General features: G+C 36.9%; 1 protein-coding gene across 1 annotated transcript; it reads left to right on the top strand.

Moving 5' to 3' along the window:
- Positions 1-15: 15 nt before the first annotated feature.
- Positions 16-27,792, top strand: SLC35A1 (solute carrier family 35 member A1). Its single transcript, XM_077750334.1, has 8 exons — positions 16-258; positions 1,755-1,932; positions 17,760-17,919; positions 18,090-18,242; positions 21,990-22,056; positions 24,081-24,257; positions 24,701-24,835; positions 26,919-27,792. The coding sequence occupies exons 1-8, from the start codon at positions 243-245 to the stop codon at positions 27,044-27,046; spliced, it is 1,014 nt and encodes a 337-aa protein (XP_077606460.1). The 5' UTR covers positions 16-242; the 3' UTR covers positions 27,047-27,792.
- Positions 27,793-27,982: the final 190 nt, after the last annotated feature.

The following is a 27,982-nucleotide window of genomic DNA, read 5'->3' as shown; positions in this document are numbered from 1 at the left end:
AGCAAGGACTCGGCCGTAAAAGCCTCTTCTCCATCCGGGTCTTTCCATTTTCGGGAGTAGCTCGGACTGCGGAGCTTAATCTGGGTACCAGGCTGCGCAGGAAGTTGGCGGACGGTCGGCTGACGCGGCGCTCTAGGCCGAGCGGTTTTCGTCTCTATGACCACAGGAGGCCGTCTCCGGTGTCCCGAGGAGGGCGCGTGGAGGGGGCGTGCGTCAGTTCCGCGCGGGGCTGTCGGGGAACCATGGCTGCCCCAAGAGGTGAGGCCGGGGGCCGCCCGAACGGGGGAACCTGTGGGGGGCGGTGGCGCGGGAGTGTCAGCTGCTGTCCGCGCTCGCGGGGCTCCGGGGCAAGGCTGAGGCGTCGGGCATCCGGAGTTTGTTTGGAGCCGCTCCCTGGCGTGAGCCCGCGCCGCCGCCTGTCAGGGCAGCGCCGGGCAGCCAACCTTCTCCTGCGGCTGCCTTCCCAGAGGCTGACTCCGCGCGGGGCCGTTCGGCGGCCGGAGAGCGCGCTTGCCTCGACGAGCTTGCAGTGGGTGGGAATCGAATTCGGGCAGGCCCGGGCTGCGCCGCACCCGGAGAGGTCCGGGGGCTGGAGCCTCATCACCCTGCCGGAGGCAGGACTGTGCTCCGTTGCGGCCGGGGTCGTCGCGGCTGCGGTCTCTTCGTCCCGCGCGGAGCCCAAGCAGCGGCTGGTCCGTGTGACAGACACTGGAAACATCACTGGGGCGTTAGAACAGCGCTGAAACCGTAACGAGATGGAGAAAGCAGTCGTTAAGAGTTCCTTCCCTGGAAAATGTTGTGTGGTTAGAAGGAACACTTGATATTTGGGGTGGAGGTTGAGATCCACCGCTTTTCCCTCAGGGATGGCCCGTTACAGTAATAATGTTTGATGACTAATTGCCATTTCAGGAGAGTGACTCTGATTAACCCCAAAGCACTTTGTTTTGCTGAGTGGGATGTGTGAGTTAGGACCACAGCTGAATTTCTGGACCTCAGAGCAGTAGCTAGGACAGGTTGGGGGACTCCCAGATTCCTTATTCACCCTTCTCCCGTAGAGCATTTGGCTTCACCTCTGAATAAATGTTAAACAAATACTTAAAGCATATCTTTCTGCATGGGTGCTAAGTTATTTTCCTGGTTGGGGAAATCAAGCCCTGCCCAGGGGCATTGTCTGTAAGTGTTTATCATTCACCTATGCCTTCTCCCATTTCATATGAGTTCAACCTTAAATCTTTTTGTAGTAACACAGGAAATAAGGGGAAAAAATAAAGTTGTTTTGATAACATAGAATAGGGACAGCAAGATTAAAGATGAGCAAAACTTCACAATTACAGAACTCAATTCATCTGAAATAGTTCCAACAATTTACAGATTTAGGCTTATTGCCAATAAATATCTGTTGTGCCTTTGGCATAAGTCTTATGCCCGCTAAAGATGTATAACACTAACATTATGTAGATATATTAAATATTTAATTTAGAATATCCCAAACTAGTGTCAGTGTGCCGCATAATCATGAAGGAACAAAATCCTTGCCTAACTGGTTGATATTTAAAGTCAGCTGTATTTGCGTATGTATGTTTGTTTGTGTTCATGTCATTGAAATGTACTGTTTTGAATTAAATGTTCAAATGTCATGGGTTTTAAAACGTATTTTGTGCTTGAAATTGCAAAGCATTTTGAGTTACAACATTGATGAACTTTAAATGTAATATTGTCTACTAAATAATATCTTTGTTGCACATATTTTCCAGAAAATGTCAGTTTATTATTCAAGTTATACTGCTTGGCAGTGATGACCCTGGTGGCTGCAGCTTATACCATAGCTTTAAGATACACAAGGACATCAGACAGAGAACTCTACTTTTCAACCACAGCCGTGTGTATCACAGAAGTTATAAAGTTATTGCTAAGTGTGGGAATTTTAGCTAAGTGAGTATTCTTTTTAGTGTGTTAAATGATTAATTTTCCGTGAGCAGTGTTTCTCAGCCTGGAGCAGTTTTGCTCTTCAGGAGATCATTTTTTGGTTGAGTCCGCTTGGGTGATGCTACCGGCATCTGCTGGGTGGGGACCACGCATGCTGCTAGACCTCCTACAACGCACAGCACAGCCCTCCACAGCAGAAACTCGTCCAGCCCCAAATATCAGTAGTGCAGGTGGAAGGACCCTGCTCTAAACCAGAGGTTGGCAAATTTTGATCCATTGGCTGAATCCAGCTTGTTGCCTCTTTGTTGCAGCAGAGAGACTGTGGCTCACAAAGCTGAAACTATTTATCGTGTGGCCTTTACAGAAAAAAATTACTGACTTCTGTTTTAGAGGCATATAATGATAGTAATAGTTAATGTTTCTTGAGTGTTTCCTGTGTTAAGTGCTAGGCACTGTGCTAAGTGCTTTTCATATAAAATAATCTAATTTAATCTGTATATATTTTGTAGGTAAGTACTATGCCCCTATTTTACCTATGTAGCATCTGAGGTTCCTCAATATTACACTGTTAATATGTGGCAGCACTGGGCTTTGATTTCAATTAGTATCATTGTATGCGAATCCTTTAGCTAAGGATGCAGTGTGAGAGAGAATTAGGAATAGGGGCTTTGGAGTGACACATAACTTTGTTTTTTTTTTTTTTTTTTTTTTAATAGTTTATTGTCAAATTAGTTTCCACATAACACTCAGTGCTCATCCCCACAAGGAGTGACACATAACTTTAAACCTAGACTCACTGGCATTATGACTTTGCACACATCTCTTAACCTCTTTAAGCTTTAGTTTCTTTACTTTTTAATTGCAGAAAATAATACAGCGTTGTGAGAATTAAGTTAAACCTGGTAAGAAATTGCACTGGGGAAAGATTTATGAGATGCGGGCCCTTTTGGGTCATGTGACAGGTGAGAATTCATACAGGTTTCAAGGTGTGAATTGGTGAGAGTGGGCCACCAGTGAGGAATAGCACGTGTGTAAGCTTTTCGGTAGAAACAAATTTCATATAAACACTTTTAAATATCGTTTAACAGATATTTATTGATTTCTGTGTTATGGTTTTAAAAAAGGTGTTGGATATACAAGTATAAATGAAATAGATATGGTTTCTCCTTGCTTGGAGCTTAGACTTAGTGGAAGAGAGAGAAAATAAACCAGTAAACACACAATACTCTAAAAACGGTTTCGGGAGGGAGAAAAGAACAGAAAATTAACTTGAGGCCACATGATGGCAAGCTTTAATATATTTGAGTTTAAGCTATCTTTAGTGGGCTGAGATACTATGGCAGCTTAACTTTTTTGGTTCCAAGTAGGGTAAAATCTCAGACCTTTCACAGTTTCATAGTTAACAAGATTCATTTTTATGGAGATTTGGCTTTATTTAGGGGATTCTTCATTCTGGAAAATGTCAGATAAGTAAGAGTCCTTTTGTACCTTTAAAAGGCAGTATTCCAAAAACCTCTGTCTAAAACTCAGCAACAACTTATACATAGCAATCTAAGAGTTTAATAAACTCTTAAGGCTTGCCTTATTTTAAGATAAATGTTGGGATATTGGAAGAAGAGGCTTCTAAGAGAATCCTTGTTTTTATTCCCCAAATTCCATGGGGAGAAAGTTGTGGCTCAAGAGTGGAATAGGACTGTCAGGGATGACATCAGCCATTTTAAACTGTAAGGTCAAATCGTGATTCAGTTGTTTTGTAACTGTTAGGAATTTTTAAAAACCAGTGTGCAAAAAAAGCAGCGAAGTTTTGGTGTAACTCAGCCATTGAACTATGTTGTGCTAACTTACCTGTATAGACTTTTTGTTTTATTTTGATGCTTTTCTAGCTTTTTATTGCTTGGTGTGTAGTATTTCTTATTCTTCAGCTCTTCAGTGTTATGGGTATGGTCACTTGTAGTTTGTTTTGTGGAAACCTTGTTGGAAGTTACATAAAAATCAGCACAAAAATTTCTTTAAAAAATTTTTTAAATGTTTTTTATTTTTGAGAGAGAGAGAGAGCGCATGCGCGAGTGAGGGAGGGGCAGAGAGAGAGAAAGAGAGAGAGAGAGAGCCAGCCAGCCAGCCAGACACAGAATCTGAAGCAGGCTTCAGGCTCCGAGCTGTCAGAACAGAGTTCAGTGTGTGGCTTTAACTCCTGAACTGTGAAATCATGACCTGAGCCGAAGTTGGACGCTTAATCAACTGAGCCACCCAAGCACCCCAAAGTACAAAAATTTCTGAGAATTCACCAGACAAGTCACATAATGGTGTTGAAATAACAACAATGTGGAAAACAAAATTTTGTACTTGCTCAACATCATCATCATCAATAATTAGTTGCTGTGTCTGTCATAATGTAAAGGCTCACAACAGAGGCTTTTTTATGAACCTGTACCTGCAGAGTATGCAAGACCAGGGACAATCAAGAAAAAGTAAAGATTTATGACATGCATAGTTTTGGTAGTTGACATTGGACATTATTATCGCTAACAGGAATTTGGGGGTGAAAGAGAATCATTTAAAGCACACAGAGTTTCTAAGTGGAAAAGCACTGGCAAAAGAAAAATTATAAATGAAACTAAATCCATTTGAAATTATTGGATTTTAAAGTGAATATAATTTTTGTGGAGAACTATGTTGGCAAATTTTCATGTGCTTATTCAAAACACATCGTTAGAAATGAAATACCTGCTATTCATTACAAGAAAATATTTTATTTCTTGAAACAAAGAATCTACTTTTAAGAGAGCATCTGTAAAAATGTTAATTTCTTAGAATGGTAAAAAAGTGAAAGATAAAGGAGAATTATTTCAATTTAGGAAGTTACAGACTGATAGTTACAAAATGAGATGAAAGACATTGTGATTGCTTCTTCAGCTTCTTCAGCAGTATGTGGTGAGACACCTGATAATGAAACTAAAACATAGCTATTTGGGAAAGGCATCCAGTGAAAATGTTGAAAGTTGGTTGTAGATCTTGAAAGGACAACTGGCCTATATTAATTCACCTGAAGCAGTTTGGAATATGAAAAAGATGAATAAAATACATGGGCAGATTCCAGGTTACTAAGAATGAATTGAAGTGTTAAGAGTTGCGGCAAATGAAAGACCCAATAACTGTATATTTGTCTGATTGAATGCTATGAAGTTTGCAAAGAAGTAAAAGATTTTCTAGATACTCTTCATGCTGTCATTTCTTTGTACGTATATTAAAATTGGTAACTTAAAAAGTAGATTAAAGGCAAACAGGATGTTACAAGTTGGATATTAGTGTTTTATTTTACTGTGATGGGGAAGCTTAGAATATCAGAAAATGTTTGTGGTAAGAGATTAGGTTTTGTTTTCAAACTAGAAGCAGTACTTTATCATTTGAGAGGATCACAATTTTAGGACATTGTGGGAGAATGTGAAAGAATTATATTAGAAATAACTAAAAGTTTATAACTTGAAGAATCTTCAGAGAAGAGATGGTGAGAAAAAATTAGATCTTGATGATAAAATTTCTCCCATATTATGAAAATAAAATTAATGTAAAAGTTAGACAATGTGTTACTAAATTCTGATTTGAAAATTTGGGAGAGTGACAGGAAAAGAAAAAAAACCTGGAATGACTATTTAAATGGAAAAAAATTATTAAAGGAAGAAAGTAAAAGCTTCTTCCTTTTCCCCGCTCTTTACCTCATGACAAAGTACAGTAATTTTATAGAATTGATATAAATATTATTTCAAAACTTCGGTTTGGTCTGAACTTTATAGATCACTTTGGCTGTTTGTTTATTTAGTATGGTCCCTACAGTAATTCTCTTTGCTCAGTAACATGTTTAGTCTTGGCTAATTGTTGATGAAGTACATATCATTTTATAGTATGTGGAGATGGGGACAGAGACTCAGGAAATTTCTTGATATTTTTAGTGTCTTTTATAATTAAGTTTCACTTACAGAGAAACATATCACTGCCACATCCAAATAATGTTTCACTCCCTCCAAATATTTTAAACATATAGTCATGCTCATTCATTAATTCATTCATTTATGTTATGTGCTTAACACTGTTTCAGATGTGAGAAGGATAGTCACAAACTACAAAGGCGTAGTTATGTCCTCATGGAGCTTATAGTCTAGTAGAGAACCAGATATTAAGCAAATAAATAATAATTTGGTGGTGGTAAGGATAAGTAGAAGATGCTGTAAATAAGTATAATAGAGGGTCTGCATTTGGGTAGGAAGGCTTTCTCTCTGAAAAAGTTACATTTAAAACAGACCTGGAAGCCTTTCTTCTGGGGCGCCTGGGTGGCTCAGTTGGTTAAGCGTCCAACTTCGGCTCAGGTCATGATCTCGTGGTTTGTGGGTTCAAGCCCCACTTGGTTGGGCTCTGTGCTGACAGCTAGCTCAGAGCCTGGAGCCTGTTTCAGATTTTGTCTTCCTCTCTCTCTGACCCTCCCCTGGTCTCAGAAATAAAATAAAACATTTAACAAAAAGTTTTTTTAAAAACAGACCTGAAGAGGGGTGCCTGGGTGGCTCAGTTGGTTAAGCGTCCAACTTCGGCTCAGGTCATGATCTCGTGGTTTGTGGGTTCAAGCCCTGCGTCGGGCTCTGTGCTGACAGCTCAGAGCCTGGAGCCGGCTTCAGATTCTGTGTCTCCCTCTCTCTCTGCCTGTCCCCCACTCATGCTCTGTCTCTTTCGCAAAAATAAACATTAAAAAAATTTAAAACCACAACAAAAACTAGACCTGAAGATTGAGTAGAAGTTATGTAGGAAAAGAGCCAAGAGAAGACAGACATGACAGTGTTTTGAAGTACCTGAGGCAGAAAAATTCTTGATTTTTAAGGAACAACAGCAGCAAATCACTATGTTTGTAGTGTTGTGAGAAGAGAGTGGTGCTAAGATGAAGCAGGAGAGGTCTGCAGGGGCCTGTGAGGAATTTTGGATTTTAAGTGCATTAGGCAATAATTGAACGGTTTAAATCAGAGACTAACCAGTGTTGATCTATTTTGCTTTAAGAGTCACTGCTTTTGAGGAGAATGGATTAGAAGGGTGCAAGAGTTGGAAGTAAGGAAGCTTATTACAGGCCAGAGATAATGGCCTACTGTGACAACACGGGATAAAGAGAAGTTAATGTATCTGAACTATGTTTTGGAAGGAGAATCTTTAGGACTTGGTGGGGTTTTATACACAGGTGATTCTTTTTTTTTTTTTTTTTTTTTTAATGTTTATTTTTGAGAGAGAGAGAGGGAGAATGAGTGGTGGAGGGGCAGAGAGTGAGACAGAGGATCCAAAGTGGGCCCTGTGCTGACAGCAGAGAGCCCGATGTGATGTTTGAATTCACGAACCATGAGATATGACATGAGCCAAAGTCAGACATTTAATCCACTGAGCCACCCAGGCACCTCCACAGTTGATTTTTATTCACAGTAGTTCTATGAAGTCACCATGGACTCTGAATTAGTTAATACTGAACTAGTGCTCCTAGAGGAAAAACTGTTAGGTTCCTGTGAGCCTCTGGTTATAATATTTTCATCAACTGATCAATATATAACCTTATTTTATGCCTGTTTTTGTTTTAAAGCCATCTTATTTAATATATGCTGATTTGTTAGCATTGAACTCAACAGCCAGTAGACTATAATGCATACCTAAAGAAATCTTGCATAACATCTGTTTTCTCCTTTAAGACACATTACAGCTGTTCTGGAATTGAACAATATGCTTGGAGGCCATTTCAAACAGCAAAATCACCACCAAAAAGCCCAAGCATGTGGAAAATGGGGCAGTCAATAGACTACAGTATAAGAGCTGAAACAAGAGTGCAGAGCATTGTCTTTTTTGACTGCAACTGGGAATGTGTGTATTAGGCAACTCAAAATTTTGGCAGCTCTGTACATGTCCACCTATGATTGTAAAAGTGCTAGGAGTATTGATTTTGAGGTTACAAATACACTTAGCAAATAGGTAGATTCATACATACAGAACCCATGAATAATGAGGATCAACTACAGTAGGTCAGGGAAGGGAGGTGTTAAGAATCATATCTATATTTCTTAATATAAAAAACTGGGTAGAGTTATTTTTTTCCAAAGCAGGAAGAAAAGCAGATTTGAGGGAAGGGGATATCAAGAATTTAATTTTGGATAGATAAAAAGTTTTTAGTGCCTCTGAGACATCCAAGTGAGCTATGGAGAATAGGCAGTTGCACTGATGAGTCTTGAACACAGATGAGGTCTGGGCTGGAGAAGTAAATATGGACGTCCTTATCACATGAAGTATTTAATCTTATGGGATTAGAAGAAATTGTCAGAAGAGAGCAAACTCATAAAGCTATTCTCACTCTCACTGCCTGTTGACACCATATACCTTAAAGATTACTTTTTTTCTGGACAGTACAACTAGAAGCCACAGAACCTACATAAAGAAGAACACACAATAATAGATGCAGTATGTTTAGGCAAATGGAGGTCAGTTTGTTTAAAAAATAACAAGAGTCAGTCTAGTGTGAAGCAGTGTCCTAGAATTTTCTAAGAGTTAAATTAAGTAGACTAGGCTAAGTATAACTTCAATCAAGTGCCCGAATTAGACAAATTAGAATATTTAGGTCCTAGGATTTTAAGTAGAGGCAGTTGTAGCTCCTGGGATGGTTCCTGGTGAGCTTTGGAGATCTGAAGTCTAGTCATTCATCTCTCTTGTGTCAGAACTTTGAGACTTGAAAGGGACTCATTAATATGATCTCTGTCTAATAAATTTGACCTGACCAAATGGATCAGCAAGGTTCCTGACTCATGTTTTAAATGAATGGCCAATCTCTCAGGTTTTGAGGTGGTAGGCAGTTCCTCTACCAAGGAATATGTTGGATAGAATTATGTTGGCAATCCAAGTCCACTGGTGGAGACTCCATTCTCTTGGGTTCTTTCTCTTCCTTTTTCCCTTCCATGGTGTAGGAGTAGTGGGATTGCATCCCCTGAAGCATGGGTATTATTAGTATGGAAAAAAACCTTTGTAGTCTGAAGGCTGGTTTGCTGAAACATTGGAAGACAGTAGCTTAATTTTAATCTCAAATCTTTTCTTTGTCATATGTATATGTATGTACATATATATACATGTACACATACATATACATAAACTTATATATAAGCTTAATTTTAATCTCAAATCTTTTCTTTGTCATATATATGTATGTGTACATACATATACATATATATAAACATACATATACATACATATGTATATGTATACATACACATACATATACATATATAAACAAATTCTAAATGAAATTCACTTGAAATTTTTCTGATACGTTTAGGATATTTAACTTTTTTAATTAAAAAAAATTTTTAATGTTTATTTTTGAGAGACAGAGCATGAAATGGGGGAGGGACAGACAGAGAGAGGGAGACACAGAATCCGAAGCAGGCTTCAGGCCCTGAGTTGTCAGCACAGAGCTTGATGCAGGGCTCAAACCCACAAACTGTGATATAGTGACCTGAGCCGAAGTTGGACACTCAAACGACTGAGCCACCCAGGCGTCCCTAGGATATTTAACTTTTTTTACAATTTCTGAGAGAAAGACCGTGTGAGCAGGGGAGGGTCAGAGAGGGAGATACAGAATCTGAAGCAGGCTCCAGGTTCTGAGCTAGCTGTCAGCACAGAGCCCGACGCGGGGCTTGAACCCACTAACTGTGAGATCATGAACTGAGCCGAAGTCGGACACTTAACCGACTGAGCCACCCATGCACCCCAGCCTAATAAAAACCATGGGGCTCATTTACATTTTTTCAGAAAAAAAGTAAAAACACATTTTTCAGGTTGTGGTAAGAGAACAGAAGGCAGAGAAATGCAAACCTTGGTATGGTCTCCAGAAAACTGCACATTAAATCAGGAAAATACTACTATAATATATAATGTTGTAAGTTAAAACTGCCTTAGAAAAACGAAAGAATAAAGCTTCTTTTTGGCAGTGTTGTCAAAAATGAATTTTGAAAACCTAATGAGCAGGCATCTAACTTCTTTTCTTTAGAAAGCAAGTAACCACACTCTGGAATACAATCTGTTAATCACTGTCAAAACGTGTTATGTGAAGTGCCAAACATCTTATAAGATTGCAGCAACTAAATTTGCCGCAGACATTCAGGATTGATGGTATTCAGAGTGGCAGGCTTCCAGAGTGATGGTTTTCAGGAAACATTCTTTTTTGTCTCCCCTCAGACAGTGAGGGAAACATGCAGGTAAATACAGCCAATTTTCATTTTATTCTTGGACCTTTATTTTACTTGTAGCTATTATTTAATCTTCTATTATGAGAAATCTTAGGCTGAGGGAAGATTTATTTGCCAAAGATGCATAGAAGGTGATTCGCAGCAATAGGATTAGAAGACATGTTCCCTGATCTTTAATTTTCAAATTATGAGTCTCTTAGCATAGCAAAATAATTGAGCAGGTTTTGATTAGCAAGGACAAAGATAAGAATGTAGTAGCATTGTTAGACATTTCAGTAATCTTCAATTTTGTTTTTTGTTTTTCTCATTTTTTATTTCTAAATGCTAACATGTTACCATGTATGCTTTTTAAAAAAAATTTTGTTTATTTTTGAGAGAGAGCGCTTGTAAGCGTGCACATGTGAGAGTGGGGCAGAAAGGGAGAATCCCAAGCAGGCTCTATGCTGTCACTGCAGAGCCCAAAGTGGGGCTTGATCTCAAGAACCATGAGATAATGACCTGAGTCCAACACTTAACTGACTGAGCCACCAAGGTGCCCCTACCATGTATGCTTTATAGTTTTTTCAGTATATTTATGCTTTTATTTTTCTGAATTACATGAGAAGTTTTATACAAGATGTCCCTTTGTCCCTAGATTCTTTAGTGCATATTTCCTGAAACAATGACGTTCTGTTAACTAATCATGAAATATTAAAGTTGAGATATCAATGTTGACACAATACTGTTATTTGATAAACCTTAGATAATTTTGCCAGTTGCCCACTAAGGTCCTTTTTTTAAAAGTTTACTTATTTTTGAGAGTGCAGAAGTGGGGTAGGGGCGTACACACACACACACACACACACACACACACACAGAGAGAGAGAGAGAGAGAGAGAGAGAGAATCCCAGGCAGGCTCTGTACTGCCTGCTCAGAGCCTGATGTGGTGACTAGAACCCATGGACTGTGAGATCATGACCTGAGCCAAAGTTGGATGCTTAACTGACTTGAGCCACCCAGACGACCCTAATGTCTTTAATAGTAAAATAATATTTAAGTCCTATCTCTAGCTTCCTTTAATTTGGGACAGTTCCCCCATCTTTCTTTTTTTCATGTCTTTGATATTGTTAAAGAGCATAGTCCATTTATTTACTAGAATGTCCGTCAGTTTGTTTAGTAAAAGCTTTCATGTGATTATATTTGTTTTTATTTTTGCTTTTGCTTTGTTTTTGGTCAGAAATATCACAGAAATGATGTGCCCTCAGGGCAGTGTATCGTGAGGCACACAGTATCTATTTGCTCCCTCACTGGTAATTTAATTTTGATTTCTTAAGGTAGTGCCTGCTAGATTTCTCCACATAGTGTTACCAATTTTCTCTTTGTAAATTATAAATATCTTGTGGAGAGATACTTTGTGACGAAGTAAATCTGTTTCTCATAACACTTTCACTCTCTAGTTTTATTGCTCATTGATGTGGCCAAATGGTAATTTCTTAATTCCACCATTTCTTGTATATTTATTGCTTAGCATTCTACTGTGAGAAGCTTTCCTTTTCTGTCTCTGTCTCTCTCACACACTGCATAGATTCATGGATTCATTGTAAGGGCTAGAATCCATTAACATTATATATTTCGATGCCCAAATTGTCCCAGATTTGGGCAGTGTGATCTTCTTCAAGCTTCTTTTTTTCCCTCTCTCTCTTTTTTCCACATTTTTATCAATCATAGCAAGGTACCCGCCCCAACCATAATCTAAATACTAGGTGTGCCCATTGCTTCTGTGGTATCATTGCTTCTAGGCCCTTTCAGCAGAGGTAGGAAATATGTGTATGCGTATACATACACACCTATCTATTTCTGTATGTGTATGGATATGTCTGTGTGTATAACCATGAGTTATATATTGTGTGATACTTATAAATATGATCTAAGACCACAGTTCATTTTAACGTTCCCTTACCATATTTGTTCCCTTCTCTAATGGTAATGAGTGTGGTTTCCATTATCCTCAAGATACTTATTTATTTGCTTAGAGTATATAGATAGCTTCAGAATTTCTAACATACTGTTCTGAAAAAAACCAATTAGCTAAAGTTCAGTATTTGTATGTAGTTGTTTTTACCTTTAAAAAGTGTAGAGCATATAGTAAACTTTTTTTTTTTTTCTCCCCCCCTATAGTAAACTTTTTTAAAGAATACTTAGGTTAGTTCTCCTTTTCCCCTTCAGTGTAATTTTGTTATTCATTTAAAAAACTGACTCTTTTTTTGTTGGTTTGTAATCAATTTTAAGTTTTTCTATCCTTGTTGATTTTACTTAATAATTTATAGTAAGTTTTGGAATACAAAATTATACTTACTTTAATAAATTAGAACTGTAAGAAAAAAGGAGTATGGGGAAGAAGTAATAGATGGCTACTTTGATAAATAAGGTTTAAAGTTTACTTGGACTAATGGGTGAGTTTCAATTACATGTAATATGTGTATATACATGCTCCATTGTACTTTTCCCCCCACTGAAACATTTTATTTTAGAGATTGTTTCATGTCAGTACATAGAAATCTGTCTTATTCATTTTAAGAGTTGTGTTGTGTTCCATTATATGGATATACTATATATTCTATTCTCTATGGATGGGCATTTGGGTTGTTTGCAGTCTAAACAAAGGTGTAGTTACTGTTTTTTTTACCACAGAGTTGTGTACAGGTATGATTAAATCAGATCACTTTCAAATCAAAAAGGAAATTACTAAATCCTATATTTTGGGGGAGGGGACAGATTAGCAGTTTGGTGTTGCAAAAGCTCTATATGTGATTAAGTTGATTTTTTAAAAGTCTTTTGAGTTATAAGTTAACCAATTTCTAAGTTATCATATGATTGAAACATAAAACAGTATGACATTTAAAATGTTGTGGTGCTCAAAACTAGTTACTGTTATAATTCATAGGAAAATTACTGCTTAGTTGTATTCTTTACTAAATGCTGTCACAGCTATTAAAACTGACGATTTTGATTTAAACCTGTCATTTGTGGTATGAAGAAATGGAAGTGCAAACACTTTCACATTATCATAGAACAAGTCAACTTTGTATTGTTTGTTATTCACCATAGTCTATAAAGACTCCATAAATCTAGCAGGATGTGCAAATATATATATATACACTTATATACATATATATGTACATATATACACACTTTGGGTGTGTTTAGTAATAAATGAAATCCATTATGTAAGACTGGAGAAAATTATTTTACTTAAAATTATTATTTTAAGTACTTTGTAGTGTTATCCAGAATAACGTAGCTGTCAGGTACTTACAGATTATATAGCCCTTTTCTGTTTCTCCTGCAGGGTTTACAGTTTTGACTGCTTCTTTGTACCCATGTTGTAATGGGTTTAGGGTTATAGGGAGGATGTTAAGTCATGTACCTTATGGTAGATATTTTTGTCCTCAAGTGACCTCATTATTGGTTTTTATATCTAGTCCTCAAAGTCTTTTATGTGACTCAGTCATATTTAACTTTGCAGATGATAAGAAGTTCGTAAACAAGATTTAACTTAAGCTCATAAGTAACTTGTGTTTCATTCTGCACAGTGCCTTGGTAACTAGCCAAGGATTTTGTGCCTCCTAGTAGTTCTCATCAGATCAGGAGCTGGAAGAAGGAGGCCTACTTTTGACCAAACATAGGTCAAAAAGAATTGGTTTCAGCCGGTTGATGGGAAATTTTAGGGGGGGAGGCGGCAGCGGAATCTCTGCAATCAATGTGGAGCTTCAGAATTTCTTCAGGTAACAAAAAGTTGCACATAGATTCTATTCCAGTGATAAAAATGAAACCAATTGTTCAAATAAGAAATTTAATGTGAAAGATGATCTCTAAAAAATTTTTTTTGATGTGCTTTTTTATTATACATGCTTTTTTTCTTATCTAGCAGTGCCATTTATAGAATTGAATTTAATACATTTGTTTTTAACAAAAGGTGCTTAATAAAGGATTTAATTTCTAAGTAAGTAACAGGGCAGGAAAATGAAAGAAAAAAATGCCCTTTTGTTTTTATATGTTCCTTTTTATAGTATATTCAAGGCTGTAGTATATTTAAAATTGTTATTTTTGTTTAATAGTAAAAACAACAGATAACTACTAGTGTTTTTTGGAGATATGTTGCAGTTATTTGGATTTTTTTTACTTTAGTGAGTAAAGCTAAAGGCAAGCTTTAAGAGCTATATTCTTTTTATTAAGAGGTCTATTCTTAATACCTGTGTTAAATTAAGCAGGATTTAATCTGATCATTATTCTTTCTTATGCCTCCTAAACCTCTTTATTCTACTTTCTGATACATACATATATGTGTGTGTGTGTGTGTGTGTGTGTATGTATATATATATTTGACATTAAAAATGTTTATTTTTGAGAGAGACAGTTTGCATTTGGGAGAGGAACAGAGAGAAAGGGAGACAGAGGTTCTAAAGTGGGCTCTTCTCTGGCAACAGAGAGTCTGATGCAGGGCTCAAACTCATGAACCATGAGATCATGACCTAAGCCAAAGTCAGACTGAGCCACCCAGGCACCCCTGATATTTTTCTGTTATTCCAGAGTTTCTTTCATAAGTTTTCTTTCATAAGTTCTTTTAGCATCCCCTGCTATTTTTTTTAAGTTACTTTGACATATCTTATTATGATTATATAATATTGCACTACATTGTGCAATGTTAATTATTAGAATTAGAATTAAAAATCTAAGGCACTGCAGTGAAATTTGAAGTTTCCAGTAGTTAGCATTTTGAAATAGTTTGGTTTCTCTGATATCTGCATTAGAGAAGGAACCAGAAAAATATACTAAAACCTTCCTGACAGTGAATAAGTAGTAGCTCCTAAGCACCTAACATAAATGATATACCCAGAAGAGCCAAACACCTGAAGTCAATCCTGACACAGTGTGCTTTTCTGGTTTGTCACAATGGATTACTCAGGTTGGCTGGTGATGTTGCACAGGCCCTGCTTTTTTATTTTTTGAGAGAGAGGGAGAGAATCTTACATAGGTTCCATGCTTGCCTAGAGTGGAGCCTGATGCTGGGCTCAATCTCACAACCATGAGATCTTGACTTGAGCCCAAATCAAGAGTTTGACATTGACATTTAACCGACTGAACCACCCAGGTGCACTTCATAGGTCCTTTTTATGTGAAAGCTGAAAGTGTGGTGGACGAATTAAGGAAGGACAAAAGTGTCAGAAAAGGGACCACAGCAACTTTGATTATTGGTGCAGGCATGGTGGTTATTAGATATAGTAGATACTTATGCAGTCCATGTTCCAAATAGGACAAAGAGAGCCAGTCATAAATAGGCCACCTGTTTTCTGGATAGGCAATAATTCATCTGATACCACTGAAGGCTTGGAGTATCTCTAAGGGCTGGAGGTAAAATGGCATTGCCCATAGCAAGGGATTAGGGAAAGAACTAGCCACTACACTAGAGCTTGGGGAATCCATTGTAGGTCAGTGGACGTGGTGGTGGAATGTGGGAGATGGGGACAAATGGGTATTTCTCAGTGGGAACCACTCTGAAGATATAGCAATATATGTCAGTATTTTGGAAGGCATTAAAAGTACAAAAGCAGTGTCCTGTACTTCATAGTGTGTAAGATTTATATCTCTGCTATTTTGTGCTTACTAGTGAGAAGTAGGACATTAAAATGTTTTCTAAATACATCGTTTTTATTTTGTTATTCAATTATATGATTGAGGGAAAAGTCTCTGAAAAAATATGGTTTAAGGTATTCAGAAAGTAATAGGACATCTTAGATTGGCATTAAAAAGTAATTTAAAAAAGAATGTTGCATTGAAAGGGTGTGTGTGTGTGTCGGGGTGGCTTGGTTGGTTAAGCGTCCAGCTTCTGTTCAGGTCATGATCTCACGGTCATGGGTTCGAGCCCTGCATCGGGCTCTGCTGACAGCTCAGAGCTTGGATCCTGCTTCAGATCGGTGTCTCCCTCTCTCAGAAATAAACATGAAAAAGAGTCAAGATGTTTAAAGGGCCAATCTTAAGATACCTGGAAAACTCCACTACATAGAATTTCTCATTAGTGATCTTTTTGGTATTCTTTCCCTTTTCTGGATAGAGTTGAGTCTCCCATCAGGCTGTTTGCATTACTTCTCAGCAGATAGATTTACCACAGTGGTGTGGAGTGTGTTGAATCTGGCTACAGAAGAAGACCTTAACTAAGAAGGGTGTCTTGTTTTATGACCTAGGCAAAAATTCCTGTCATATTTAAGCATTTTCTTGCATAGGCACAGGTGATCAGTTTGACGCTGGACTTTCCACCCCCCTTCAGAACATGGGAAATTATTTTTGCAGTATACAAATATGAGAAAATTCAGTTACTGATTGTTGATTCTATTAACCAAACATGTAAAGGCTCATTGTGACTGTCAAGTTGAGTTAAAACAGATCTCCCTGCAGAAATATTATGGTCTTGTCCCCTTAAGGATATTGTGAATTCCAGTTAGGACCCTTTTGATATAGCCCCTTCATTGGTGTTGGTGCTTATTATAAAACATTGTTTTAATTTTATTTTCAGGAAATTTTCAACAGGGGAAATATGAGCCATATTAGCTAGTTCCTCCTGAGGTAAAATAAGAATAGTTAAGAGCATGCATATGCATCAAATAGCAAATTTATATACATTACAAATAGTTTTGTTAGTATTAACAAATTATTACTATTTCCTGAAAATTATAGATACGCACTTCAGTTTTATGAGAATATGCTAAGATGTATTATCTACTATATTTCATAAGCACTGAACTGATTTACAGAGAATATTGACATGAATTGCTCAATCCCTATCCCAAGTAACTTCCATAACTACCAAAAACTGTAATTAAAAAAAACCTTTAATAATATACAACCTAATTAATTAAAATAATGAGGGTGGACTTGATGTAATGACAGTTAAAGTGGGAGGGATTACATCAAAAATTTATAGATAGTTCTGGTTTCCTGTTACATCATTATTTAATATACTTAAAAATTCCTAGAGCTTTGACCAGTGGTGGTAAACCTAATTGTCATATTTTCCCAAATAGAACTTGTAATTGTTTTTCTTTTATGTAGTTGTTATGTTTCTTTTAATCTAAAATTAGTTGATATTATAAAAACAAGTTTGCTAAATTACATCAGTGGACCTAGCACAATAGGACTATTCTGTGTGAAGGAATTTTATCAAGAGGATACTCTTGGGGTGTCTGGCTGGCTCAGTTGATACAGGATGCAACTTTTTAAAAAAATGTTTATTTTTGAAAAAGAGAGCATGAGTGGGAGAGGGAGAGTGGCAGAGAGAGGGAGACACAGAATTGGAAGCAGGCTCCAGGCTCGGAGCTGCAGCACAGAGCCTGACGCAGGGCTCGAACTCAGGAGGAGTGTGCTCATGAACTGAGTTGAAGTCAGATGCTTAACAGACTGAGCCACCCAGGCACCCCAATAGAGCATGCAACTCTTGATCTTGGGGTTGTGAGTTTGAACCCCATGTTGGGTATAGAGACTACTTAAAATCTTTTTTAAAAATGCTCTTTAATTTTCTTTCTCACCCCTTTCTCACCCTTTTGTTTTCAAAGAGAAACTGGTAGTCTGGGTAGATTCAAGGCATCTTTAAGAGAAAATGTCCTGGGGAGCCCCAAGGAACTGATGAAGTTAAGTGTGCCATCATTGGTGTATGCTGTTCAGAACAATATGGCTTTCCTAGCTCTTAGCAATCTGGATGCAGCAGTGTATCAGGTAAGTGGAGGTAAATGACAATGAAAAATGTAGAGTCTTAAAAAGTTTTTATGGTGAAAGATTTTTTATTAACCCTTTATCACATTTTTTCTCCATAATCAATTAATAGCAAATATTTCTGTCAGACACTAACATTACCTGAGTTCATTAATTTATTGTTTTGTTTCTAGGTGACCTATCAGTTGAAGATTCCCTGCACTGCTTTATGTACTGTTTTAATGTTAAACCGGACACTAAGCAAATTACAGTGGATTTCAGTTTTTATGCTGTGTGGTGGAGTCATACTTGTACAGTGGAAACCAGCTCAAGCTACAAAAGTTGTGGTAAGAGACAGAATGCTCACCAGAACTAAAATAGAACACTTCCTTAATCTTATAACACTTTAGACAATCACATTGGTGAATGTAGCACATTCCTTTGAAAATAATCTTTGCTCTACAGGTAGGCTTTTTTTACTCCTTTAGGATAATGTTATTATTAATAATAACTTAATTGTTCCCGCCTCCTATTTTTCTGGAGGGGAATATGCATAAAATATGTTAGACATGGAAGGCATCTTAATGCAGTCAACCCCCTTCATTTTATGGATGATAAAACTGAAGTTTTTTTTAAGACAAACCTCAGAACATTTTTTAAAAAAAGTTTATTCATCTGTTGTGCGTGTGTGTGTGAGAGAGAGAGAGGGAGGGAGAGGGCGCAAGTATGCAAGCTGGGTGGGGGGGAGGAGAGAGAGAGAGATTGGGGAGAGAGAGATCGGAGAGAATCCCAAGCAGGTCCCACACTCAGCATGGAGCCTTAAGCTGGGCTCGATCCCATGATCTTGATCTGAGCTGAAATCAAGTTGGTCGCTTAACTGACTGAGCCACTCAGACACCACAAAATTGAAGTCTTAAGAGGTGAATTAACTTGTCAAAAGTTACAATTAATAGCTAACCTGTTACTAAAATTGTGCCAATTTCATACAGTTTGTATGTTCAGAACTTACAGGCTTCTTTTAGACCTTTTCTCAAGAACACCAAGGAAAGTTTTCTTTATCTAATTTTCATCTTTTCTCTGAACTCAAAGTTTTTCTTTTTAATCTTTTCGCACACTCGCTGTCAGTGATAGGGATTATAGGAGTAGTGTTTTTACTGATAATCGGTAACTAAAATAGGGCCAAATGTGCCTTCCTAATTTTCAATTTAAGACTTAAATGGTACCTACCTGATTTTCAAAAATATGGTGTATACTTTACACCATACACCAATAAAAAGGTGTATTCCTTTACTAAAGGAATTAGGAAGTGGGACTCTAGTGAATGGCCTTCAGGAGTTTTCCTCTACAATCGAATACTTTCTTCACCTTTCAGCAAATAAAAGACTGTGGCTCTTCTAGAGGTATAAGGCAGCTGGAGATGCATGGAGGGGCTGTTCAAATAGGAAGTCAGTTATGTAGTTTCTAGCCTGAAAACTACATGGAGGATTTTTTCCCCCTGGAAAATGAGGTTTAGATGAATTTTTATGGTCATCACATGATATTTAAACATGCTTATATGCTGGTGGTATTTCAAAACATTGATCAAATATGCACTGCACACTTAATTCATTTGTATACCTTGCAGAGAAATTTATTGGGTAGTAAGGCAAATGAAAGTTAAATAGCAACTTTTAACACTTCCCACCATTAGAAAAGATGTTACCTCACAGAGGTAATGTGTGTGAAAAGCTTAGTAAGCTAAAGCAGAGTTAAGGGGCAGCTTTCCCACTTTTGGACCACCATACAAACTTCTTTCATATTTTAAGCAAAGTGGAGCTTCTTGTAACTGCCTCTCATTGTTCCTGTCAGAATAACTCAAATCCCTACCAACTCCACAGGATGATCCTTTGGGTGTTTGAGGACAGTCACATCACCACCCTCCAAGTCTTTTTTTTCCTCCCCATTGAGACCACCTGGTTGTTTCTTTCTGTATTTTCTAGAGAGTTCTTGAGTCCCTGCCTCTTGCCCCAGTACTTCCTTGTATTTCTCTTCTAGATGCATTCATTATTGTTCCTCAGTAGTCTTAAAACTTCACACTGTCTCTAGCTGTTGACTGAGCATCATGAAATGTAACTTGTGAATTACTTCTTTTGTTCTGAATACTAGAGATTTGTTAAATTAGCCTATCAGTTTTTTGGGGGAGGTGGAGGGAAGACAGCCCTTCTATAACTGATTATACAGTTTCACACAACATAGTTTATTTCAAAGGTTTCATGTTGCAGTGGGCTGCCTCTTCTAAACCAAGATCCAGGATGTCTTTTATTTGTTACAGTATCTTGTTAGCTTTGGGTCATCATTCAGGCCTTTGAGGTCCTTATTATCCATTATTAGGTTTTTGAGTTGTTAGTGTTCTACAGATTTGACAAATAGGTCTTTGAGTCTTCACCAAAAATTTAGACAGGACAGGACCAGAGTTCTGTAGCTATGCTTTTAGATCTGTCTTTAACTAGACTTTTCCCCCTCTTGCTTATTAATAAACCTTCTCTCTCAAAATTTTTATAGGTCTGCCAGGAATTTGAGGGGGCCTTAGCTAGGTGTTCTGGCTTGAAGTCTCTTGAAAGTTGCAATCAATATATTGGCTACAATAGCAGTCAACTGAAGGCCTGACTGGGCCTAGGGGATATTTCTAAGGTGGCTGCTTCATATGCCTGGCAAGCTGGTATTGATTATTGGTCTAGCTTTGTTTTATTCCATTAGCACTTTGCTGGAAGAGAATTCACTCAGCTATGGATAGAATTGTATTGCTATTCTCAATGCATTTCTGTCTTGCTCACAAAAATAGTATGCCGATCTGTCAAATTTCTTGCAAAACACGGTCTGTGTAGAATTCCCCTCCTACTAATTAGGAATCCCTTTATAAGGAAGTTTGGTGTGTCTTATTCTTAGGAAAGCTATATTGTTTTCTAGTGATGACCATTAAATTTTTTAAGTTATCTGTTTTAGCATTTTGCTAGTAAGTCATTAATAGCAGTAACAGCTGCAGTCACATAGACCAATCTTTCTCTCTCGTTTAACATAAAGCAATACTCATCTATATCAGGCTGTTTATTTTGAACAAGGTATGTGCTTGTCATAGTATAGCATGTGTCTCAACTCTTTAGTTTCAGTGTTACTACTGATATAAAATTTATCTCTGAGGACAGACTGATGAAAGTTCTTTGAGGGTTAGTTTAGGGAAGAAAGAGGAAATAAAGTTGAAATAGGTTAGGGCACATATACATGCACCTTTTAGCACAAAATTATGGTTATATATACCTGTCAATCTCTCCCATCCAGGAACTATTTAAGAACCACAGCTGTGTATCATCTTTATTCATTTAGTACATAAGACAGTGTATCTGTTACATAGCATGTATGCTATTAATATTTGATAAAAATTTGGTAAAGAAGGAAATTTTAAAAGTCCTTACTTCATTCTGCAGGTGATAGGAAATACATGAGTTAAACTGTTACCATTTCTGTGATTGAGGCTATCAGGGCTTGAATTAGGGTGATGGCAGAAGTTAAAATAAGAGGCAGGCTGACTATGCAAAATTCTATGCAAGGGGACTGCCTGTTTGTTATTAGGAAATCGGCACATATGTTCTGGTAAGTATTTACCATGGATGCAATTTGAGGGAAACCTTTTTTTTTTTGTTTGTTTTTTAAAATTTATTTCTAGGAGAGAGAGAGAGACAGCATGAGCAGGGGAGGGTCAGAGAGAGGGAGACACAGACTCTGAAACAGGCTCCAGGCTCTGAGCTGGCAGTCAGCACAGAGCCCAACACGGGGCTCGAACCCACGAACCGGGAGATCATGACCTAAGCGAAAGTTGGACACTCAACTGACTAAGCCACCCAGGCGCCCCAAGGAGGGAAACCTTTTTAACTTAAGTGCTTTAGTTAATCTCTAGAATGGCCTTTGGTTGGTTTCTATTTTAATCTATAGACTAGCTGTGTTTGATGTGGCACATACTTTCAGTAGAACCATAACAAATTTTTGTAGTCATTTGATCTCTTGGATGAATTCTATTTTTTTATGAGCCACTAATAACTTTCAAAACATTATTATTACAGGTGGAACAGAATCCATTATTAGGGTTTGGTGCTATAGCTATTGCTGTGTTGTGCTCAGGATTTGCAGGTAAATCATAAATGCATTACTTTATTCTGTTAAATTTTTTTGAAAAACATTAAACTTTAAATAGGGATCGAATTTACCTTATTTTATCATAACAATTTTATTCCCAATAAGGCTTATCTTCCTGCTTACAGTTTTGTGTCAGCTGTTTTTTCAGTAAATGCATGGTAGTGTTCAGTTCATACCCAAGACATTACTCATATCTCCAGTAATCTAAGAACATACTTATGTCGTGTTGACCATCTTCAGTCCAAATAAGAGCCCCAAAGTGAACAGAGACTTCTGAAAATGGAGGAAGTTAGCAATTAGAAAGCTCAAAGTACCTCTTTCCATTTCCTGGAAGTAGCACTATCCTCAGGCAAGATTCTGTTGCTTTAGGATATGAACTTACCAGCTCAGTACCAGTTTTTTCTGTTCAGTAACCTCAAACAGATTAGGAATTATGAAGTAGGGAGAACAGGAGGTGGGGTGGAGAGTGAGTACCTCACTAAAAAGTTAATACATTAACAGCCAAAAAAGGGAGGGATGAGAACCAAAATCATTAACATCAAATATACATGGAAGTCTAGAGTCATATGTGTAGGAACAATCCTCCACTTAATCAAGAAGAGACAAGGTATGAATGTTAAATGCAAAATGTGTTTTAGAAATAGTTCCAACAGAGAAGAACCTGAATTTCTTTTTTTAAATAAAGTATATTACTCATAGCTATGTTTTTATTATTTATCTTTATTCGTGCTATTTCAGGAGTTAGGATTCTATTTACTTTTGACTAGGAAAGTAGGCTGGATATTGAAGTAACATACTGCTTGTGAAAAAGACCTTTGATAAAAGGGGAAAATTTAATTAAATATATTTAATGATAGCATCCTGTGAAATTTTTATTGTTAGGAACTAGCAAATTAGAAATAAAAATTGAGTTACCCAAGAAATAATATGCTATTAGATTTTTAGCACCATTTTGAACAATTAAATAAATGTTTGTGTCCAACATTCTATTTATGTCAGCCTCTTCATACTCAACTGAGGAAATACTGGGTGGTTTAATATCCCTTTATTCTTGGGACAACTGAGCACTGAATAGTTAAGTGGTTTTTGCAGATAGAACATTAAAAAATGGAAATAGGAGTAACCATTACATGTTTGTTCCCATTCTCTGCCTCTAATACACATTCACCAGAACAATCTTTTTTTCCATTATAGTTTTTAGTTGATTAGTATTTGAGTGGCAGGTTCTAAGTGTATAATTAATAATGGTGTTTATAATGAAAATCTTTAATGTCCTTGAATGTCTGCATGTATTCATTTTAAGTATAAAACTTAACAGTAATGGTATGTGATTTTTGTGTGTATGTGGTGAGGAGTCATTTGCTTTTCTGGAGTATCTGAAAAAGCTATGGACCCTCAACTCCAAGAAAATGCACATACATACAAAATGTATTATCTAGTGAGAGAGTTCATGGTTCTTCTGACATTAAGAACTTGGCTGTGGAACCCTGCTTTAAAGGAAAATGGCTTCACTCAGCAATTTCTATTTAAATTTTATTTTGGTTGTGTTACTCTGAAAAAAATCCCAAGTGGTGATTATATAGGCTATTTTGCAAAGCTGGGAGTTTTCATTACTAGGCAGATATTATAGGGATATGATTAAGATAATTGACTCTAATAGTATATTTTTCCAGCTGACCAAAGCCAAGTCTATTATTGGCATTAACAGAGAGCTTCTGTGATCTTACTGCTACAGTAATGGGAAAAACTGATCTTAATAATTTACGAGTCTCCTGTTGAACATGGGTTAGAAAATTCTTAGTTACTAATTTTATATGCTGTATAAAAATAACATGTTGCTAATGTTAATATGCCATGTGTCACAACCAATATAATAAATGTGCATTTGATTAAAATGCGTTTGTTCCCTGAATCATATACTTTTACATTGTCCTATCTCTAGGTTATTGTTCTAAATGAAGGGCATTAAAGTTAATTTTTAATAGCTTTCATATTTGCATATCTGTTTTTTTTTCCAGGAGTATATTTTGAAAAAGTTTTAAAGAGTTCAGACACTTCCCTTTGGGTGAGAAACATTCAAATGTATCTATCAGGGATTGTTGTGACATTATTTGGCGTCTACTTGTCAGATGGAGCTGAAATTAAAGAAAAAGGATTTTTCTATGGTTACACATATTATGTCTGGTTTGTCATTTGTAAGTATCCAGGAATTAAAAAGTTATGGGTAGATCCTTTTTTTTTTTTAAAGCTGTTTTAAGCCTTTATAGCATTTTGAAATTGTTCCTTTGATACTGTGAACACCAGTTTGAAAATGTAATTTTGGTTTTATTGACTGATTTTTGTGGCATAGCTATCCCAAAGCAATTTTGCCTTCATGATCAGAAGTATGTAATGTGTTAGCAATAACTGTGTACAATTTAGTAGTAGACCACATAGCCCTCTGGGCACGTGAAAAACAATGTTGTTTCGTAGGAACTATTACTCGATTTTAGTACAAACTCTCTCAGATGGCTGCTTCTAAGGAAAATAGTATTTTCCTAGGTAAATTAGTATGGCATCTCTGGGGGTGAAAATTGCTTCACCATCATAGAATGTTTCATTTTTGAGTGTTAAGATTTTCTTTCTTTCTGTATACAAGTTCTTGCAAGTGTTGGAGGCCTCTACACTTCTGTTGTGGTCAAGTACACAGACAACATCATGAAGGGCTTTTCTGCAGCAGCAGCCATTGTCCTTTCTACCATTGCTTCAGTGATGCTGTTTGGGTTGCAGATAAGTATGTCTTCGTTTGTATTTTTAAGTTTTTAAAAGAGCTTCTCACTTCGTTGATTCATTAAATATGACAGTTGGTCACAAATTCCTTGTTTTGTTACAGTTTATTCTACAAGTATAGCAGTTCATAGTTGTATGGGATGTGGGTCAGCAGTACTGAGGTTGTTCCCATGGTTTTAGAGCTTAGCTGAGGGGTAATGGTTCTACTGAAAGTGACAGGGCTACTGATAACTACAAAGCCTTTCTGTACTCAGGACCTCCCTGTTCCCCTGGTTTTAGACACAAGACAACCTGAGTACTTCTGGGTGAATATAGTATAATTAGGTTTGCAAGGAACTACAAAGACTTTAGGGAATGATTACTTTCAGCAATGCAGTTACAGTAAACAAGGCTTTTTATGAGGAGGAAAGAACAGAAAATGCTTTCAAGTCCCCCTTAATTTGTACCTTCCTAACTTTTGGACTTAGGTATACATTGGTTTTGAAGCAACAATCCAAATCTAAATATTTTCTCTTTTATAAAAAGGTATCTTTGTTTCCTTTAATATGTAACTAGTACAGAATTCATTATTATAGCTGGTATTGTGGGATCATCGATATGCTAGTCCTTCCAATATAGGTTTCCCTAGCCTCACTCAGCATTAAGTTGGCTCCTGAATTATCGAACATTTCAGGGTGCTGTAATAATCATTTTGTTTACTGATCAGTTGTAACACAATATGTGAACTATTGGCAATAAGTAAAACAAACAAACCTGACCTATATTTATGTTTGATTTTAAAATTGATTCTTGTTATGGATGCAAATAGAGGAACACCAAACTTGTAGAAATCTTTAAAAAAATTTATTAGTTGTACAACCTTGGGGAAGTTACTTGTGTCTCAGTTTCTTCATCTGTAAAATGGGATGGACAGACAGTATCACCCATCTCCTAGGGTTGTTTCAGGTAAAGTGCTTAGAATAGTGCCTGGCACACAGGAAGTATTCTATAGAAGGCCAACCACTTACCATTTCAGTATCAATATATTTAGATATATTTCTTACCTGATCTGGGTGACCTTTTAATTGTAGTTCTGATTCTTATGCTCAACAAATCCTTATGCCTTTGCTCCTGAGGAATACTTGGGGACAGTGAAAAAAAAAATGCTTTTGGTCAGTGTTCTTACTGATGATGGTCAAGGAAATTAATTAAAACATCTTACCAATTTCAATTTTCTGTTTAGATTTAACACCCCCCCCTTTTTTTTTTGACGGGAAAGTTAGTCTTCTCTAGTTAGGAGTGAAATAAAATCATAGCTTGACGTCATTTCTCTGCATGCCATTTTTAAAACTAGTAAGATCATGCTGTTGTACTCCATGCAGAATTTGGTTCTGTTTTGAATAGAATACAGAGTTTTGACATAGATTTTGACATAAGCATTTATGTATAAAATGCTTGTCAAGTTGTGATTTATGTCCTGATTTTCAGGATTAAGACCAAAACAAGGAATTGTACTCCGAATCACCACCTGATCACCTTTTCAAAAATCTTCAGTCATTTTGAGTCATTGATTACCTAACTCAAAATTTTGTGCTCAACTACCTTTTACGCTATAAATTTTTACAGGTTTTGAGTATCATGGAAAAGCCACAATCTACTAGCATATGGTCGTGGGGTGGGGGAGGGGGTGGGGGTGGTGATGCCTGGGTGGCTCAGTTGGTTGAGTATCTTGATTTTGGCTCTGGTCATGATCCCAGGGTCATGGGATTGAGTCCCATGTTGGGTTCAGCATGAAGCCTTCTTAAGATTCTCTTAAAAACAAAACAAAACAAAAAACCTTTAAAAATTAGCATATAGAGAAGTTAGTATGTTCTTTGCCAGTGGTCCAGGATAGGTATATTTGAATTTTCAAAAAACATATAGTCACTCCCTTTGATTGTACCTTTTTTTGGGGGGGCAGAGAGCTAGAAATGATTAGAGCACCTATTTTCCATATGATCTAATGGTATAAGCCTATAATTAAAAGATTTCAAAATTTAAAATGGATTATTGTTATATAGTGTCAAGGACACAAATACAGATTAAACTTTTTTTTTTTTTCTTTTCAGCACGCACTTTTGCTCTGGGTACTCTTCTTGTATGTGTTTCTATATATCTCTATGGATTACCCAGACAAGACACTACATCTATCCAACAGGGAGAAACAGCTTCAAAAGAGAGAGTCAGTGGTGTGTGATTTCAGCCTCAAAAGACTCCTACTGAGACTAAACTGTTGCATTAAACTAGAGCCTTAAGTCAATCTGAGAAGGTAGCTTAAACAAAATACTGTGTCATAAGAAGAAAGCTATCTGACCTGTTTTGGGTCAACCTGTTTTGTTTTAGGATGAAAGAATTTTACTGTATATATATTGTATATAAAAAAGTATGAAGAAGATATGATGTTAAATACAAAAATCATGTGAGGATACAACAAAGTTTGGGACAAGGGTAAGGGTTAAAGTGCCAAAGCCATTTTTGTACGAACTGTTTTCTTGTTCAGGAACCAGGGGAGAAGGATGACCCCTCCTTGTTCTCCGATTCATGTACAGGATTTCATCCCAGCAGCAGTAAAGACCTAGCTAGCTCTTTCTTAAAAAAGAGAGGCAGCCAAGACAGGTTAGTTCAGAAACAGACTGAGACTGTTTAACTTCTCACACTGAATCTATTTCATAATGCAGGCAATGACTGACTTCTGAGTGGTGAAGGAGTACTCCTGTTAAGTGCTGTATTTGTGCCATTCATTGTCTGGATTCGTATTTCTTTGCTGTTAGATGATCTACTTTTTCTTCAAAAAATATTTCTAATGTCACTTTTGTACTTTTTTATAAAGTATGTTTAAAACTATTGGGCTGTCAATAATTTGTGAAATTTCAGTGTTTTAAAAAATTTTTCTATAATGTTAATGGGAAAATTCAGCAATAAACTTAATTTATTTATATGCAATCTGATCATTTTTTTGTATTGTGATTATGACCACTAAGATGCAAAATGTAAAAAAAAAATTTTTTTTTCATTTTTCCTATGTTGGAACTATATCAGGGTTCTTTGATCACATATAAACCAACTCTTGGCTAGCCTTAAGCAAAAAATAGTTTATAATTTATAAGAAGGACTACAATCAGCAGTAGGGCTC

The sequence above is a fragment of the Crocuta crocuta genome, unplaced genomic scaffold (genome assembly GCF_008692635.1).
Source record: "Crocuta crocuta isolate KB4526 unplaced genomic scaffold, BGI_CrCroc_1.0 scaffold9, whole genome shotgun sequence".
NCBI classification, from domain to species: domain Eukaryota; kingdom Metazoa; phylum Chordata; class Mammalia; order Carnivora; family Hyaenidae; genus Crocuta; species Crocuta crocuta.
This window is presented reverse-complemented; position numbering and strand designations above follow the sequence as displayed.